Source organism: Neoarius graeffei, chromosome 2 (genome assembly GCF_027579695.1).
Source record: "Neoarius graeffei isolate fNeoGra1 chromosome 2, fNeoGra1.pri, whole genome shotgun sequence".
Lineage (NCBI taxonomy): Eukaryota > Metazoa > Chordata > Actinopteri > Siluriformes > Ariidae > Neoarius > Neoarius graeffei.
Window position 1 is genome coordinate 34,016,614 of NC_083570.1, and position 20,207 is coordinate 34,036,820.

The 20,207-nt window shown below is 41.2% G+C and overlaps 1 protein-coding gene and 1 long non-coding RNA gene across 3 annotated transcripts in view; one reads left to right on the top strand and one right to left on the bottom strand.

Annotated features, from left to right (window-relative positions):
• naprt (nicotinate phosphoribosyltransferase) overlaps positions 1-8,003 on the bottom strand; it is a 47,911-nt gene extending 39,908 nt beyond the window's left edge. Inside the window, exon 1 of one of the 2 annotated variants that reach the window (XM_060914114.1) lies at positions 7,668-8,003. In XM_060914114.1, the coding sequence (XP_060770097.1) occupies positions 7,668-7,914 (247 nt within the window). In that variant the 5' untranslated portion in view covers positions 7,915-8,003. The remainder of the gene's footprint in view (positions 1-7,667) is intronic. The other variant, XM_060914113.1, reaches the window with a different exon arrangement.
• On the top strand, positions 7,709-12,018 carry LOC132881547 (uncharacterized). Its single transcript, XR_009654058.1, has 2 exons — positions 7,709-8,531; positions 11,166-12,018. It is a non-coding gene; the product is annotated as an uncharacterized LOC132881547 (long non-coding RNA).
• The last annotated feature ends 8,189 nt before the right edge of the window (positions 12,019-20,207 follow it).

The window sequence follows — 20,207 nt, forward strand, 5'->3', positions numbered from 1 at the left end:
TTTCTGCATTTTTGTAGTCCTGGTAATCTTTTATATTGGTAAAGTTGTTTATAGGACCATTTCTCAGTGTCTGTTTTTTTAATCAATAGTTTTTCAGTAATAACTTAATATTTAACATATCACTCAATTTTAAACAACCCCCGCGCCTCCCCCATGGCTTGCCCCCATAGTCTCCAAAATTTCTGTGGGAAACACTGGCATGCGTAACAACGCTAATCAAGCTTAAGCTAGACGACCCGCCTCAAATACCTGTCCCGGGTAAATGTTATCCCAATTTTAGATGGCCTGTTCCAAACCATCCCGCCCCATGAAAAATTCGTACTTGCATATATATATATATATATATATATATATATATATATATATATATATCCCTGCACGCTTTGCATGCATTATGTCTGCCGCTGGCAGACATTTTACCATTTTGCACCCTGCTGTAAATTATTTGTACCCTGCTATTCTCCCAAACTTTGAAGCCCTTGAGAACAGCCCCCAGCCCTCTGTCCGATGAGTCCGTCTGTAAAACAAAGGGGAGAGAAAAGTCAGGGGAGTGTAACAGTGGCCCCCCACACAGTTCAGCCTTTACCTTAGAGAAAGCCCACTGGCATTGCTCCGTCCACTGGACCGGATCTGGAGCCCCCTTTTTAGTGAGATCAGTCAGCGGGCTGGTGACGTCCGAATAATTAGGTATAAACCTACGATAGTAGCCAGCCAGCCCCAGGAACTGTCTCACCCCCTTTTTGGTCTTGGGCCTCGGGCAGGCCGCAATCGCTGCTGTCTTATTGATTTGGGGACGCACCTGCCCATTGCCCAAGTGGAAGCCCAGATACCGTACTTCCACCTGCCCAACCGCACACTTCTTCGGGTTGGCTGTGAGCCCCACTCACCTCAGCGACCCCAGGACGGCCCTCAGGTGTTTTAGGTGCCGCGGCCAGTCATTACTATAAATAATAATGTCATCTAGGTATGCGGCCACATAGGTGGCGTGGGGGCGGAGGACCCTATCCATAAGCCGCTGGAACGTAGCGGGCGCCCCAAACAGCCCAAACAGAAGTGTGACAAACTGGTGTAAGCCAAACGGTGTGGAAAAGGCCGTTTTCTCTTGGGATAGTGGAGTCAAGGGGATCTGCCAATATCCCTTTGTCAAATCCAGTGTCGAATAAAAACGAGCCGTGCCTAGACGATCGAGCAACTCGTCAATACGAGGCATTGGGTACGCGTCAAATTTAGACACCGTGTTGACTTTTCTATAGTCCACACAGAACCAGACCGACCCGTCGGCCTTGGGAACCAAGACCACCGGACTGATCCAGTCACTGTGGGACTCCTCGACGATGCCCATTTCGAGCATGGCCTCGAGTTCTTCCCGAACCACCTTTTTCTTGTGTTCGGGCAGTCTGTAAGGGCGGCTGCGCACTACCACCCCCAGGGGCGTCTCAATGTGGTGTTCTATGAGGTGGGTGCGGCCGGGCAGGGGCGAGAACACGTCAGAAAATTCTGTTTGCAACTGGGCGACCTCCGCGAGTTGGGTCAGGGAGAGGTGGGCTCCACAGGGGACCGGAGCGGTGGGTGATGCCGATGTTCCCTTTTGAACCTCCGGCCCCAGCTCCGCCTTCTCTGGAACCACCGACACCAGCGCCACGGGGATCTCCTCGCTCCATCGTTTTAACAGTTTGAGGTGGTATACCTGTAACGCCCCACCCCTGTCCGTTTGCCTCACCTCATAGTCGACGTCCCCGACTCGCCGTGTGACCTCAAAGGGTCCTTGCCACCTGGCGATTAATTTAGAGCTCGACGTGGACAACAATACAAATACTTTGTCTCCCGGTGTGAATTCCCTAAGGCGCGTGCCCCTGTTGTACAGGTGGACTTGACGTTCTTGAGCCTGCCGCAAATTCTCCTGGGTTAGGTGTGTGAGTGTGTGGAGTTTTGCGCGCAGGTCAATAACGTACTGAATTTCATTTTTGTTCGGGGAAGGTCCCTCCTCTCAATTTTCCCACAGCACATCTAGGATGCCACGCGGCTTACGCCCATATAATAATTCGAATGGGGAGAACCCGCTGCTGCTCTGGAGTGCGACCCACGCACTGGAGGACGGCCCTGCGGAGGTCCGCGTAGACCAGCCGGCTGTCGGCGGGCAGCTGTAGCGCGGCCAGCTGCGCCTCGCCCGTGAGCAGGGGGAGGAGGCACGCCGTGCGCTGTTCCATCGGCCAACCCCACGCCTCTGCTGCCTGCTCAAAGAGAGCGAGGAAGGCCTCGGGGTCGTCGTGCGAGCCCATCTTCGCTAGGGTGAGGTGGGGAGGGCCTGCGGCAGTGGAGGTGGTGGACCCCGCTGACGCGAGTAGGTGCCGGAACGCCTGGCGATCTTCCTGCTGCGCCAGCACCAGGGCCTTGAACTTTTGTTCCTGTTCCTTCCGGAGGGCGACCAGCGCCTGGTGCTGGCTCTGTTGGGGCGTGGCGAGGGCATGGATCAGGTCCTTGAAGGGGGAGGACTCCATGGGGCTGTTCTCTCCTGCACTCCGTTCCCGGGTTTCGGCACCACTGTAACAAGAGTTCTAGGTGGGTGGAGCACAGAAGCACGGCAGGCCAGAACTGAGTTCTCAACAGACTCTTTATTATAGCTTTTCAGCTTAAACTATTCCCATACACACACACGCACACAAATATCCAGGTTGGGGAGAAGCTCCCTTCCTCCACTCTCCCTCTCCTCTTATAGGGCACGGTCACTGGGGAAGACAGACAAACACAGGTTAATTCCCGTCAGGTGCAGTGATTACGCCACTTACCTTCCCCGACTCCGCCCTCTATTCACATATATACCTAATATGCCAGATTGTTGGCCTGCCTCTGAATAAACTAGCTATTGTCTAAACTATAAATCTGCAATTACTAAATATTGACGAATGGGAGTATTGATTTTACTTGCACATACAGTGGTGCTTGAAAGTTTGTGAACCCTTTCGAATTTTCTATATTTCTACATAAATATGACCTAAAACATCATCAGATTTTCACACAAGTCCTAAAAGTAGATAAAGAGAACCCAGTTCAACAAATGAGACAAAAATATTATACTTGGTCATTTATTTATTGAGGAAAATGATCCAATATTACATATCTGTGAGTGGCAAAAGTATGTGAACCTTTGCTTTCAGTATCTGGTGTGACCCCCTTGTGCAGCAACAACTGCAGGTAAACATTTCCGGTAACTGCTGATCAGTCCTGCACACTGGCTTGCAGGAATTTTAGCCCATTCCTCCATACAGAACAGCTTCAACTCTGGGATGTTGGTGGGTTTCCTCACATGAACTGCTCGCTTCAGGTCCTTCCACAACATTTCAATTGGATTAAGGTCAGGACTTTGACTTGGCCATTCCAAAACATTTAACTTTATTCTTCTTTAACCATTCTTTGCTAGAACGACTTGTGTGCTTCGTGTCATTGTTTTGTTGCATGACCCACCTTCTCTTGAGATTCAGTTCATGGACAGATGTCCTGACATTTTCCATTAGAATTCGCTGGTATAATTCAGAATTCATTGTTCCATCAATGATAGCAATCCGTCCTGGCCCAGATGCAGCAAAATAGGCCCAAACCATGATACTACCACCACCATGTTTCTCAGATGGGATAAGGTTCATATGCTGGAATGCAGTGTTTTCCTTTCTCCAAACATAATGCTTCTCCTTTAAACCAAAAAGTTGTATTTTGGTCTCATCTGTCCACAAAGCATTTTTCCAATAGCCTTCTGGCTTGTCCACATGATCTTTAGCAAACTGCAGACGAGCAGCAATGATCTTTTTGGAGAGCAGTGACTTTCTCCTTGCAACCCTGCCATGTACACCATTGTTGTTCAGTGTTCTTCTGATGGTGGACTTATGAACATTAACATTAGCCAATGTGAGAGAGGCCTTCAGTTGCTTAGAAGTTACCCGGGGGTCCTTTGTGACCTCGCCAACTATTACACACCTTGCTTGTGGAGTGATCTTTGTTGGTCGACCACTCCTGGGGAGGGTAACAATGGTCTTGAATTTCCTCCATTTGTACACAGTCTGTTTGGCTGTGAATTGGTGGAATCCAAACTCTTTAGAGATGGTTTTGTAACCTTTTCCAGCCTGATGAGCATCAACAATGCTTTTTCTGCGGTCCTCAGAAATCCCCTTTGTTGGTGCCATGATACACTTCCACAAACATGTGTTGTGAAGATCAGACTTTGATAGATCCCTGTTCTTTAAATAAAACAGGGTGCCCACTCACACCTAATTGTCATCCCATTGATTGAAAACACCTGACTCTAATTTCACCTTCAAATTAACTGCTAATCCTAGAGGTTCACATACTTTTGCCACTCACAGAAATGTAATATTGGATCATTTTCCTCAATAAATAAATGACCAAGTATAATATTTTTGTCTCATTTGTTGAACTGGGTTCTCTTTATCTACTTTTAGGACTTGTGTGAAAATCTGATGATGTTTTCAGTCATATTTATGCAGAAATATAGAAAATTCTAAAGGGTTCACAAACTTTCAAGCACCACTGTATATGAATCTAGCAGGTCATCATTCATTTCATGTCATCATTCTGCTGCTTGCCAATGGCGAGCAAATTTGAGTGCCACATCGTTGGCCTCTGTCAGTTCCCGGCTTAGAGTGCATGTGTCATGCAGCATGCCATAGCTCAGGAGATGTTCCATTATCTGGTGGCCCTGTCTGCACTCACAATCTGCCATATCTTTGGTGTATTCCCACTTCACCATATTAGATTTACATCTCCCCATGTGTGCCCATGGTCTGTTGAGACTGCATCATGTTATCCAAGGTTGGTTGGAACCAGGAAGAAGTTTCTCTGAGGGACCGATAGGTATATGACTGTCCTCTGGAGAGTTCTCGAGTCTCTCTTCCCAGAGTTTAACCCTTTGGGATGATGCACTGCAGTCCAGGCATTGGACAGAAGACAGAATGCTTCTGCATGATTTCAAATGCTGGGGTGGCAAGGGATGGTCATCAAGGGGGTGTCTTTCATCTGCCAATTGCCTAAGTCAGGGATGGATTCAGACCAATCCAACCGATGCATGCGCAACGGTCAGAAATATTTGTGCACCATTGGCATTGGTCAAGGGGTGTTTGTTTACTTTACCGCTAGCTGGCTACATGGGCTATAGCCACGCTCAACCCAAAGACCAATGGTTCAGGATCCAACCACCCATGGTAAGCGGTGATACTTATCTGACCTAATTACCTGTATTCTCACAATGCTTTGTATTCTTCGTGTGCAAGTGATGTCACGCTTGACGTCCCAACCCGGAATTTTGCCATGTTGAATGATAAACAACAACCAGCAACCAGCACGTCACATGTGAGCTGCTGCAACGCTTCATGATTTTCTTTTGATTTCTTTGCCTTTGAAGAAAGACAATGCCTACTTTGTGTGCAGGATATAACTGCGGTAATAATGCTACACGTGACAAAGAGAAACGGTCCTTTAGCATTCCCAAATTAATTAAAAACAGCGACAAAACAAATGAAGAACTGTCCAGAGAATGCCATGCGCTGTGGTTCAAAAACAAATCGTAAGGACTTAACTGAAGAAAAAGCCAATTACACCTGGGTGTGTGGTGATCACTTTATATCTGGTAAGCATTCACTGCTAATTAAAGCTATGTTTTCTGATGACTAAATTGAACTTTTGAGCTTTAGCGCGAACACTCTGCTTCTTACTCTGCAGGAGCACCAGCAAACCTACGTGATAAAACAAATCCAGATTGGGCACCAACACTCAAATTAGGACACGATAAGATCAAGAAAAAACCCATCTCGCAGTATCAAGAAGCAACAGGATAAATGAAAGATCTGCCAAAAAGCCAGATTAGAAGCAGTGCAAACCTTAGGGAGTTTGGATAGACAAGGAGAACAATGTGGGTCAACTTTGCCAGGTGAGATATTTGCGATACTGTTCTAGTCACCCAGTAATTTCGTTTTTCTTTAGCACTTTTTGTTTAAAGACGTACCAGAATCAAATGAAACTGTGCCTGAAACCCTCCCGGCAGAGACGCACACTAAAAGTGGTTGCCAGACGGAAATCACAGGGTTACAAATATCTCAAATGGAGCAGTGCAATAGAGATATGACTTGTGAATTAGTGGAACTTAAGAAAAAATATTGGAAGCTAATTTAACTTGATAAGATTGCCAAAGTATAATGTGCCTTGTGTAATTTATCTCCATCAATTGTTCCTTTTGATTAGACTGATTTTACTTTGTCTATGAAAAGAAGATAGAATTAGCAGAAAACAGTACTACTTGTTTAGTGAGGATTTTATTGCATGCTTTTAGACTGTGTTTATACTCTTTGTCAAAGATCGTTATTGTTTGAAATGTAAAGGTTTGTTGGGTTAATAATAAAAAAACAAGAATAATAAGAATATCAAAATATGTTAATAAAATATACTATTTATGTACATGTGCTTGCATTCTGGATTTGTATATCATCCAACATGGTGGCAGGTGCATACATCACACTGTTTTTGTCACATAGTTACACACAAAGAATAGCGTGACCTAAGAATTTGTGTACATATGTTCCTGGTAGATCCTGTAGAATAATGAAGTAGTTGTGCCAAGCCTTTTGTAGATTTTCTTATTTCTGTGGTAAAAACACTCGTGTTAGTCACCAGCTTTAGTCCAGTTTGTCAGTATTTTTTTTAATTGTTTATTTTTTTCTAACAGAAAACTTTTACAATTCATATGAACTTGTTACATTGTTATTAAATGTGATTTATGTGTGCAATACAAAAACAATACTCAAACATTATGATATTAATAAATGAAGCATTGTTGTACATGGTGTGTTGACTTAATAATGTATATTAGCATATCTTAAAAACAAAAATTCATAGCGATCTGGTAAAATTGGTGAAAATATTTCTGCAAATGTGCATCTGTCAGATTCTTGAGCTGGATCTGTCCCTGTAAGTCATATCTAGCAGGTAATAAGACACTACTTAATCCTAAAATGTCTTTACTGGGACAGACAGGTGAACATTTGCAAAGGATGAAAATTTTATACGACTGGTTTCCCCCAACAGCATTTTCTGTAAGCTATGGTACACCATAGGCTCCCTGTCAGAGTGTGGTAAGGGTTGTTTTACAATCAGGGTACACAAGCTAAAAATCACATTTAACACTTATTATCTTCAATATCAAAAGGCTTGACTAAATAAACTTGGTTGTTTATTGTAGCCCTGTGATAGCTCTATTTATCATGGAAAAAAAATTTGGTGATAACGTTATTTTTGGTGAATGTATGGCAATATATGTCATATTTAGCAAAAAAATATTTGACCTTTAGTCAAATATTCATTCATAAATTCGAATTAACAAATCCACAACTCTGGACTGTGAGTCGGCTCAGTTGTTGGAAAAAGTCTTGGATGCGTTAGAAAACTTCAGCAGTGTTTCAAAGGTAAGAATGTGTGTGTGTGTGTGTGTGTAAGGGGGTGACATCTAAAATGGAAACTCATGTTGCCTGTATAAGTGTAGTCTACGGTCTTAGTGAGTGAATGGGTTTATAAACGCGTCTGTTACGCAACATTTCAGCAGCCACAGCTGAAACTCTCTTTAATCATCTGTCGCAAACCAAACACAAATAAAATACTACACCACTAACCTTCATCTGTGAAACGAAAGTCGCGCAGAAACTGCAAACAGTCGTTCAGTCCTGCAAAAAGCGAGAACCCGCCTTCGAATGGATTATCCCGGAAAAAGAGCTCGAACACGGCGTGTTCATTGTGTCTGCCCGCTCTCCAGTAGGCGTATGCCATAGTGAACTGATACAAATCCGTGAGCAGTGGCGGCACTCTCTGGCACACAGAGGGTTCCAGGCTGGCACGTATATCACTCGCCACTGTCGCCATGTTCGCTTGACGAAATCCTTACTGACTTCAGGGCAGTAACTTATTCCACGCCTACGACCGGAAGCCGACTCCACGCGAGCACGGGGACGCTTTGCGCTCTGCCTTTACGTATAATGTGTTCTAACTCCATTCCTGCAGCTCCGGCCGACGCGGGACAGAGTGTTTCCCTTCAGTGTGTGTGTGTATATATATATAAGAGATAAAACTAAATTATTTTTTTTCTTATATTCATGCCACATGCCACTTAGTGTTCTTATTCCTGGAAAACTTGACACAGTTACTAAGGTCGGCTATTTTGAAATAGTTTGTGGGTTGACAACACACCACACCCTTATGAATGACATTTCAGTAATAAAAAATAGAGCGGCGGCTACAATTATCGACCGTCCATAATTATCAACACCTTTTCAGATTTACCAATTTAAAAAAAAAATTACAAAGCTGAGTTTCAGTTACAACAGTTATTATTGGTTATTAATCAACTGGAAGACCCCGCCTCGCCCTTTGATCTTGTCGTCTGATGACACAGCTCGTTACCTGAGATATTTTTTGTTTGTTTGTTTGTTTGTTTTTGCACGATCAGCAATTTGAGGAAAACCCGGGCGTTATCATCGCAGGTAAGCATGGTAGAAAGATCATGAACATGTTTTTACTTATCAAATTCACCGATATTTCATGATATCCTTGTCAGAGCCTACTTTGTTTCTTGCGCTTTCATTTGACAGTCATCATTTTGTATCTAAACGCGCGTTTGAGAAATCATGCGAGGTGTCAATAATAGTGATCACTTTCACGGTGTCCACCATTATCGACACCCTGTGGAATTACATTTTCAACTGTTATGTATCGATCTTTGTGTAACATTGTTGAAGTAATTGAAGTACTTTAAAAAATAAAAGTGCTGTGATTTATAAAAAAAAATTTCTGATTCATAACAGAATGGAATGCTTATAGAGTATTTGGAATCCTATTGCAATAAATAGATTTAGAGCAGAATTAAATTCTGAGCAGATAAAAAAATTACATGCTTGAAATATTCAGATTTTTCTATTCCATTCAGAATTTTTTTTCAGTTTGTTGTAAATATTTACCACATATTACAATATCAGTCAACATTTTATATTTTGGTTCGAGGAATGACATGCAACCTTTGACCCAGATTTTCATGTGGTTATAATGTCAATTGGGGCGGCATGGTGGTGTAGTGGTTAGCGCTGTCGCCTCACAGCAAGAAGGTCCGGGTTTGAGCCCCGTGGCTGGCAAGGGCCTTTCTGTGCGGAGTTTGCATGTTCTCCCTGTGTCCGCGTGGGTTTCCTCCGGGTGCTCCGGTTTCCCCCACAGTCCAAAGACATGCAGGTTAGGTTAACTGGTGACTCTAAATTGACCGTAGGTGTGAATGTGAGTGTGAATGGTTGTCTGTGTCTATGTGTCGGCCCTGTGATGACCTGGCGACTTGTCCAGGGTGTACCCCACCTTTCGCCCGTAGTCAGCTGGGATAGGCTCCAGCTTGCCTGCGACCCTGTAGAACAGGATAAAGCGACTAGAGATAATGAGATGAGATGATAATGTCAATTGCCTGTTGACATTTATTGGTAAACTACAAAACTAGAAATTAATATAAACAACAAATGATGAACAAAAAGTAATCTATGAAAATACTTAGAAAGTGGGTAGAAAGTGGAACAAAAAGATTTGACACAGGTTAAACATTATCAGTTAATTTGTTTACAAACATTAGAATTACTTCCTCATTTATGTAAGCACTGACATCTTTATATAAAAGATATTTTGTACTAAATATAAGTCTATGTAGAACAAACTTTTAAGAAAAATTATGTTTTGTTAACTTAATAACACATATTGATTTTTTTAATGAATAATCATCTGGTTGTTGACAATTGTGGAACAGCATCAATAACTGTGTATCAAGCAGATGGGGGTTTGAACCCAGGTCATGAGATGGTGTAAGATGCCCTGAGCCACCACAATAGATGGGCCCTAATTTCAGAGATGCACAATCACAAGAAAGTAGCTGCAGAACTTTACTTTAGATTTGGCAGATTCCAAAATAATGCACGTCTTGCACCAAACAGGTCCCATCCCAGACGAGATTCCAAAAATTGAGAGCAGAAAAAGGAACGCTAATAAACTAAGGCACAGTGTCAAAAAAATAGCAGTCAAAAGGTCTCAAACTCAAGGCTAACACACTCGGGAGCACAGCAGACTGTGGAACTCAGCAAGGAGCACAAGGCTAGGCACACAATATAGCTGACTTGCAACTATGTGATCAAAATGTGCTACATCATGAGCAACTGCCATGATGGTGGACACACAGCCATTGAAACAGACCAAACTGTGAATCATTTTTCATTGCTTTCACACAAAATGCATTCAAGTGCATTTTCCAAAATCCATCAACTCTTTTCTTTTTCATACCCCAGGGTTCTAACTAGGTCTTTTCAGCATATTGGGCCGATATGCAATGTTTTCTTACAACTATGCCCACAATAATGCCGACACGCCTGTAAAAGTTGCCACGACACTAATTCTTCATGTGCAAGTAACATCACGCTTGATATCCCAACCCAGAAGCCCACCATGTTTTGGATGATAAACAACAACCAGGAACCAGCACTTCACATGTGAGCTGCTGGAACACTTCGTGATTTTCTTTTGATTTCTTTTTCTTTGAAGAAAAAGCCTACTTTGTGTGTGGGATATAATTGCAGTAATAATGCTACTCGTGACAAAGAGAAACAGTTCTTCAGAATTCTAAAAATAATTAAAAACAGCAACAAAACAGATGAAGAACTGTCCAGAGAATGCCATGCGCTGTGGTTCAAAAACAACTTGTAAGGACTTAACCGAGGAAAAAGCCAATTACACCCACATGGTGGCCACTTTATATCTGGTTCATTGCTAATTAAAGCTATTTTTTCTGCTGATTAAATTGAACTTTGGGCTTTAACACAAACACACTGCTTCTCACTTTGCAGGAGCACTGGCAAACCTATGCAATAAAACAAATCCAGATTGGGCACCAACACTCAAATTAGGACACGATAAGATCAAGATGAAAACTTATCTCACAGTATCAAGAAGCAACAGGCTAAATGAAAGATCTGCCAAGAAAGCCAGATTAGAAGCAGCACAAACCTTAGTGAGTTTGGATAGACAAAAGGTGAGAGATTAGTGATGCCGTTCCAGTCACCCAGTAATTTCAATTTACTTGTGCACTTTTTGTTTTACAGACATACCAGAGTCAAATGAGATTGTGCCTGAAACCCTCCCAGCAGAGACACACACTAAAAGTGGTTGCCAGACGGAAATCACAGGGTTACAAATCTCTCAAATGGAGAAGTGCAATAGAGATATGACTTGTGAATTGGTGGAACTTAAGAAAAATATTGGAAGCTGATTTAACTTGATAAGATTGTCAGAGTATGCTGTGCCTTGTGTAATTTATCTCCAGTGATTGTTCCTTTTAATTAGACTGATTTTACTTTGTCTATGAAAAAGAAATAGAATTAGCCTAATAGTAGTACTTGCTTCGTGAGGTTTTTATTGCATGCTTTTAGACTGTTTGCACTCTATTTTGTCAAAGATCTTTATTGTTTGAAATGTAAAGGTTTGTTGGGTTAATAATATAAAAACAAGAATAATTAGAATATCAAAATATGTTAATAAAATATACTACTTATGTACATGTCCTTGCATTCTGGATTTGTATATCATCCAACATGGCGGCAAGTGCATACGTCACACTGTATTTGTCATGTGGTTGAAATCAATCTTGAAAATGTGGTCTTTTGTTTAATTTTCTCTTGTTATCCACACGCACTGCCATTCTACATTCGGACATACACCACTCTCTGTCCATGTAAGCGCAAAGCACATCGCTGCCTGAGTAGTTCTGTGTGGAAATTGTCACTGATCATGCTCTCCTTTCTCATGCTGTGTTCGAGGTAAAGTGCCATCCATGTTAAGAGGTGCTTACGCGCCATGCAGGCAATATGTGCTGGTCCCCAAGTTAGATATGGATAGTCATGTATTGTAATTGAATGGCTGAAGCTGAAAATAAAGCTGACACTTGGTGACCATCAACTGGTTATTTTATTATTATTCCATAAATATGCCACCAATATAGTTGAATATTAATTATAATAAGTCTTCAATCAAAAACAATCACAGCAACTTTTGGAAAAAAAAAACTCTCATTAATATTACCAAAAAAGAGAAGCGTGACTTTCAGGGAGGCCTGCAAATGCCAGGAAATGCACTAGAATGCATCTTCGAGCATGTAGAACCCATGAGCTTTCAGGGTCCTAAGGAGGCCCCCGAACCCCTGGCCATGATGACTGGTGCCATTATGCTGATATTTTGGTCTAGTTAGAACCCTGATATTCTACAATCTGCAAAACCCTATTTTATTTACAGCACATTTTTCAGATGTAGACACACTGTTTTCAATACTGTTAAAAACACATTCAAAGCAAAATGATGACAAATTTCATGCATTTCTGCAGTAATCATATTGAAATATATGGAAAATCTTGGCAGAATATTTACAATGAAATGAAATAATAATCATTATAAACACAGCTGATTGCAGTGTCAGCTGAAAGCCTAACAAGATGTCCTGTTTTTAGTCTTGTTATCAAACAGGTAAAAGAGAATGGCTTCAGAATGATTTTGTTTGGAGATATGGATTGTGTTGTTGGGGCAAGAAGATTGGCAGGGACAGGAAGAATGCATGGAAGACAAAGGAGAGGAAACCCAAGAGCTATGGTCTCTGATAAGCTAAGGGCCAAAATTACTGTATTACTGTATTAAGAGAGGCTGGTTTAAGGGTGCAACCAACCTGCAGCATTCAACAGTTACATTAATAGTACGAATTTTCCAGCAAAGCAACAAGTGAGATGGGCATCCTTCAATGACTATTGAACTACCTATTACAGTACAATACAGCATGTTTACATTTTTACATGTACTGACGTTTTGAAATATATTGATTGTTTTTATAGTAGGATCCAAAGGTTGCCTCCCACAGGAGGGAGACTCAGAATATTTTCAGATGCGCAGGAAATTAGCAATGTTGACATGGTATTTGGCAACAATGCGATAAAACTGCTGGAAATTCTGGACAGAATCCTAGAGAAACATAAAATAAGGATGAAGCAGTTGTTTACCTTTTGAGAGAAATAGTAAACGTATGAAAATACTCCAGTATCAGTATGTCCAGTTAAGATATCTGTTCAATAATCAAATAGGATGCATACAAAGCTATGCATAGTGTAAAGTACCATAAAACTGTGGACTTACTGCATTTTAGAGAGGAATGCACCATTGGCTTCATAGAGCTCTGGCTTGCACTGTGGCGGGTGGCAGGTGAGTGTGAGGTGGCTGGGATGAGAATCAGCACCTTGAAGTCTGAGGCCATGGTTCCAAGCCTCATGTCTTTGCCTCATCCCCAAGCATAGGAGTTCAAGTATCCCAAGATCTTGTTCATGAACAAGAGAAGAATGGAACGAGAGCTTGACAGACCGATCAGTGCAGCTTCTACAGTGATGTGGTTGTGGTGAATAGAGAGCTGAGGTGAAATATCTATTAACTGGTTGATCTATGTTCCTACCATCACATATGGCCACGAGCTGTGTGTAGTGACCAAGAACAGAATCACAGATACAAGTGGCAGAAATGAGCTTTCTCTGAAGGGTGTCTGGGCTCCACCTTTAGAGACAGAGTGAGGAGCTTTGACATTCAGGAGGGACTCAGAGCAGAGCGATTGGTCCTCCACATCAAAAGGAACCAGGTGAGGTGGTTTGGGCATCTGTCTAGGACATGTTAACACATCTATAACTCAGTTATTTATATATAAAAAACATACAGAGTGGCACGGTGGTGTAGTGGTTAGCACTGTTGCCTCAGAGTAAGAAGGTTCTGGGTTCATACCCAGTGGCTGCCGGGAGCCTTTCTGTTTGCATGTTCTCCCTGTGTGTGGGGGGGTTTCTCCCCACAGTTCAAAGACATGCGATTAGGTTAACATGGGGCGGCCTTGGGCTGAAGTGCCCTTGAGCACGGCAACTAGCCCCCAGCTGCTCCCTGGGTGCTGTAGCATAGCTACCCACTGCTCTGGGTATGTGTGTGTGCCCATTGCTCACTTGTGTGTGTACGTTTGTGTGTTTATTGCTTCAGATGGGTTAAATGCAGAGGACAAATTTTACTGTGCTTGAGTGTCCATGTGACAAATAAAGGCTTCTTCTTATAGGTATAATAATAATAATAATAATAATAATAATAATAATAATAATAATAATAATAATAAATCCTAACTTTGCTTTTACTTGACCTCACACCTGTGAACATTCTACTATTCCAGCTAGAGATATTTTATTATATTTATATTTTTCTATTGATGCTGCCACTGCTTGCTTGTCCTTTACCAGATAAACGAATCAGGAAATTAATATAGAAAAACACCTTAATGAATTTAGCTCAACCAACTAAGCCCACAAAAATACAAAAGCACATATTTAGGTATGGAGTGAAGTTAGGTCTGATGCAGCTATACTAGGAGGGCAGTAAGTGCAGATCAAATGAAATATGCTTATACATTTTTTTAAATTTATTTTAGGCCCATTACTAATGTGACTGAATCCGCATATAAGCTACTGTATTTAATCTGTTCTACACATTTACACTTTGAACAGTAGAAGGTGAGCAAGTATTCTGGGCTGAGTATAGCAAAGTTAAGATAACTTTGATGGAAGAAAGAGTTTTCACTGTGCTTTATCATTTAACAGTGATCTTTGTATTGCAATACTTGTCAGAAACTGAGCCCTGGGTATCATTTTAATTTTAGCAGGGGACTGTTATTTCTGCGGAACGGGAGCCTCCCAGATAGATGTTTTAGCCTGAACCAATGAAATAAATCCATTTTTTTTGAAGAATAGTTTGACTGTCTTTTTTTTTTAACTGAGGTACATGCTGGGAGAAGGAATACCATACAGTGGGATCTTGAGGGGGAGTCTGAGAGCACTAGTGAAAATGCTTGTATTTTACATTCCTTTCTAATTTCTCATTCTCATCTCATTATCTCTAGCCGCTTTATCCTGTTCTACAGGGTCGCAGGCAAGCTGGAGCGTATCCCAGCTGACTACGGGCGAGAGGCGGGGTACACCCTGGACAAGTCGCCAGGTCATCACAGGGCTGACACATAGACACAGACAACCATTCACACTCACATTCACACCTACGGTCAATTTAGAGTCACCAGAGAAACCAAAATAGTTCATGTTTTGTCTGGTCAACTTAATTTCATTTATTAATATACATCCATTCCTGTATTTCAGGCCTGCAACACATTTCAGTTGCAAAAAGTTGGGTTGGGGCAATTTAGGGCTAGTAATGAGGTAAAACATTTAAATAATGATGTGATTTGGAACAGGTGATTTTTCAACAGGTGATTGTAATCATGATTTGGTATAAAATCAGTATCCAGGACAAAATTAAATTGTTCAGACAAACATTAAATATCTTGCATTCATACCATCCCAACTTTTTTCTGATTTGGGGTTGTAAAAAATTCAAAACCCTTATTTTTAGTTCCAAATTTAAATGGAATGAAATCCCATATTTTCAAAATGGTCTCAGAATTTTGGACCCCACTGTCAGTATGCAGTGGTTTAATATTATTATTCACTAACCCTAGCTAATAACAGAGCTTAGTTACTAAAATACAATGTTACAATCATATATCTACACATCCTAGGAATATCATGAGGAAATACACATTCAGACACTTTTGTTTTTGTTATTAAATATATATCTAGTGAATATAACCACTTCAAATTTGCACACACAAATTTTGACTTTGTACATAGAAATATGAACAGAAAGTACATATTCATAAGCAAAAAGAAAAAATGTGTTTAAAACTAAAGTGAAAGGAAAAAGGATTCAGACACTACAAATAACTTAGGTTCAAGATATAAATTCTGCAGAAAAAAGATTGTCATGCAAATCGCATCTTTTGTCATGATAAAAGATGTTGCCATTGGTGTGGAAGAATTTACACAACAAGTAACAATCATGATGAAGGTGAAGGAGTTTCCTAAAGTTCTCAGAGACAACATTATTAAACAAAATTCAAATGGAAAAAGCTACAGAACCATAGCAATGGCATAAAACATCATTATCAGTAAAATTGGTTCAATAATATGGAGGGGAAAGTTCACAACTAATCATCCCTGGAATGGTGAGCCACACAAGATTTCACAAGGCACTCTCAGACTACTGATTTAAAAAATGATGAGAGAAGCCAACAAAATACACCCTGATATCGTACTTAAAATGGGAGCTGGAGAGTATCCATGCACATTATGTACAGGTAACACAGAGATAGAAGAAAAATATCTGAATGATGATAAAAATTAGGAAAAAAATTTATATTTGAATGATGTTTATGTATGCTTTTTTTTTTAGAGTGAGAGAAAAAGTAGGCAATAGGGGAGGGAAAAGGGAGGTAACAGGCTTATGATACAGTTCTTTTGATGCCAAATTATGTTTTCATCACCTGAGGGCACTGTAGAGTCTAAAATGTGCTTCCTATTAAGTCCTGGAAGGAGAAGGTCATATTGCTCACACAGCACGTGTGAACTACCTTTACACTCTGTGTAAATAATCTTGATTATATTTGGTGGGGTGAGCACATTTGGGTAGGTATTGGTTTAAGATTTTGCAGCGACCTGCCTTTAGCTTTCTTACCCATCATACAGTGTCTTGCAAAAGTATTCATCCCCTTTATGTCTGTCCTGTTTTGTCACATTACAAGCTGGAATTAAAATGGATTTTGAGGGGTTAGTAGTCTGGCTAACGCGACTTCAAAGCTCTGCGAGCATTTGGTCTGGCAAAGATATTAAGCCCAACCTTTTCCCAAAGTGCGTGGTTGACCCGCCTCCCTGAAATGCCTCAGTTTGCTACTGGTCGAAGCCAGAAAAGGCTGTGACGAAGCTTAAACCAATCACATCACTCTTTCCTCTGACGTATGTGACGTGACGGGGCTAACTGATAGATTAAACTCTTACCGAAGCCGGTCGGGAGCAAGGCGAAAACGTCCTTCCTTTCAATAAATACCTCCAGGGCTGCTCTTTGCTCCGTTTTCAATGAGAACTTGCTCCATGTTCGTAATGTTTCTAGTGAATGAAGCGCTTCCGGCATAGATTCTGTAAACAATCTATGGCTTCCGGTCGCAGTTCTACTACGTCAGTGCCTTGAACACGCCTCTACCCAGGGTCGTTGGAGATGCTCAAAGTTGATTGGCTCCCGATTTTTCGGGAGCTTGGAAGAGCTGTAGATAGCTTGCCTGGCCAGACTAAGCTCGCAACAGGCCCTCGTGTTGCGTCACGCTTAGGATGGGTGGGCCCAGGCTAGGGGGTTAGCACCATTTGATTTACACAACATTCGTACAACTTTGAAGGTGAAAACTGTTGTTTTATTGTGACACAAACAATAATTAAGATGAAGAAACAGAAATCTGGAGTGTGCATAGGCATTCACCCTTTCGTATGAAACCCCTAAATAACAGCTGGTCCAACCAATTCACTTCATAAGTCACATATTTAGTTGATTAAGCTCCACCTGTGTACAATCAAATGATCTGTCACTTAATGTCTGTATAAATCAACCTGTTCTGGAAGGACCTTGGCTCTGCAACACCACTAAGCAAGCAACATGACAACCAAGGAGCACTACAAACAGGTCAGAGACAAAGTTGTGAAGAAGTGTAGATCAGGGTTGGGTGATAAAAAAAATCCCAAACTTTGAATATCCCAGGGAGCACCATTAAATCCATTATAGCAAAATGGAAAGAATATGGCACCACTACAAACCTGACAAGATAAGGCCGCCCACCAAAACTCACAGACCAGGCAAGCAGGGCATTAATTTGAGATGCAACAACGACACCAAAGATAACACTGAAGGAGCTCCAAAGCTCCACAGCGGAGATGGGAGTATCTGTCCATAGGACCAATTTAAGCTGTACACTCCACATAGTGGGGCTTTATGGAAGAGTGGCCAGAAAAGTCATTGCTTTAGAAAACACATTTGGAGTTTGCCCAACAGCATGTGGCAGACTCCCCAAACACACAGAAGAAGATTCTCTGGTCAAATGAGACTGAAATTGATCTTTTTGGCCATCATGGAAAATGCCATGTGTGGTGCAAACCCAACACCCTGAGAAGACCATTACTATAGTGAAGCATGGTGGTGGCAGCATCAGGCTGTGGGGATATTTTTCATCTGCAGGGACAGGAAAGCTGGTCAGGACTGAAGGAAAGATGGATGGCACCAAATACAGGGCAGTTCTGGAGGAAAACCTGTTTGAGTCAGCCAGTGGTTTGAGACTGGGACAAAGGTTCACATTCCCACCAGACAATGACCCTAAACATACTGCTAAAGCTACACTGGAGTGGTTTAAAGAGAAACATTTAAATGTCTTGGAATGGCCTCGTCAAAGCCCAGACCTCAATCCAATTAAGAATCTGTGGCAAAACTTGACGATTGCTGTACACCAACGCAACCCATCTAACGTGAAGCAGTTGAAGTAGTTTTGCCTTGAGGAATGGGAAAAAATCCCAGTGGCTATGTGTTAAGCTAATAGAGACATACCCCAAGAGACTTGCAGCTGTAATTGCAGCAAAAGGTGGCTCTACAAAGTATTGACTTGGGGGTGAATATCTATGCACACTCCATATGTCTGTTTTTTTTATCTTAATTATTGTTTGTGTCAGAATAAAACAACAATTTTCACCTTTAAAGTCGTAGACATGTTGTGTAAATCAAATGGTGCTAACCCTCCAAAAATCCATTTTAATGTGACAAAACAGGACAAACACAAAGGAGGATGAATACTTTTGCAAGACACTGTATGTACGAACTACAAGTCATATTTTAACACATGAGAACCTTTAAAATATTCCAGTGCATAAATAGACAGCCCCCAGCAGTAGAGCTTAGACTGTGATTTGGCCTAAGGTAAAAATACACAAGTGAGAGGATGACTATCTCAACAGCTGCTATGACGCTCATTGATGACATCACTCTGCATGTATACCTCTGCTAGCACAAGGTCACTTGGTATGCGTCACTGAAAGCCTGTGGCATGCTTATGTAATTACAGTTCCTTAAACACACCGAGTTTTTATTTGCTGAGCATGATTTCATTCAGACAGTGTTTCAAGCTTTGTCTCACTGGGGCTGTGCATACATTAAATAGTATCATTGTAGTACAATTAGATGTCTGTAAAGCTGCTTTGTGACAATGTCCATTATTGAAAGCACACTACAAAGAAAATTGAATTGAATATCAGGCCTACTAGAAGGAGCCATGCATTGTTTAAAAAAATGCCGCATCATCAAACTTCTGTCACCTCTGACAAAACAATAAACAAGACAGCTAAGATGACACAGGAACTTGCTTTACATTGATTCCTGAATTTTCAGTAAACAGTAAACAAATATTTTCTAAGAGTGTTTCTGAATGTTCTAATAAAAAAGCAAATGTGTTCAGTAGTACATAAATTAACACTAGATGATAATTCATCCAGATGCCAATTGGTTTTTGAAATCAAACACCTTGTCTTATATACTGAGAGCATACAGTACAAAAAAATTTTTTGTCCAGTGTTGAATTCACACATAGCGTTAATTTATATGGGGACTGTATTCTTTTAGCTATTTCTGTTTCTTTTAAATACTTGATAAGTTTTGGAGTTTTACTTTTGAGTAGTTTTTATTTCATCCTTGGTTGGTTCAGCAACACACTCTGCCATTTTGTTTTTCTCTACTCATGGTATATGAGCCAATAGCCTAGTACAGTAGCCAATCAGAGCACACGATTGCTCATATCCAGTGAATGTCGATAGAATAATAATCAAATACACCATGCACTGAGTGGCTCTGTTTGAAATTATGGATTCTTTGAGGTGACTGGCATAGTACAATTTTCTGAGGGGCCTCTTATCAGTCATATGGAAAGTCGAAAGATACACTTAGAAGATGGCTCTAGACACTTACAGTTTTACTACAATGGTTTAGGAGTACAGTTACATGATAACTTTAGGACTGCAGTGGTCATAAATGGTTTTGCACTCAAGTTTATCTACAGTTGATAACTTTAACAAAATAGACTTAATGCTGGGTGGCACGGTGGTTAGCACTGTCACCTTGCAGCAAGAAGGTCCTGGGTTTGAGCCCAGCGGCTGATGAGGGCCTTTCTATGTGGAGTTTGC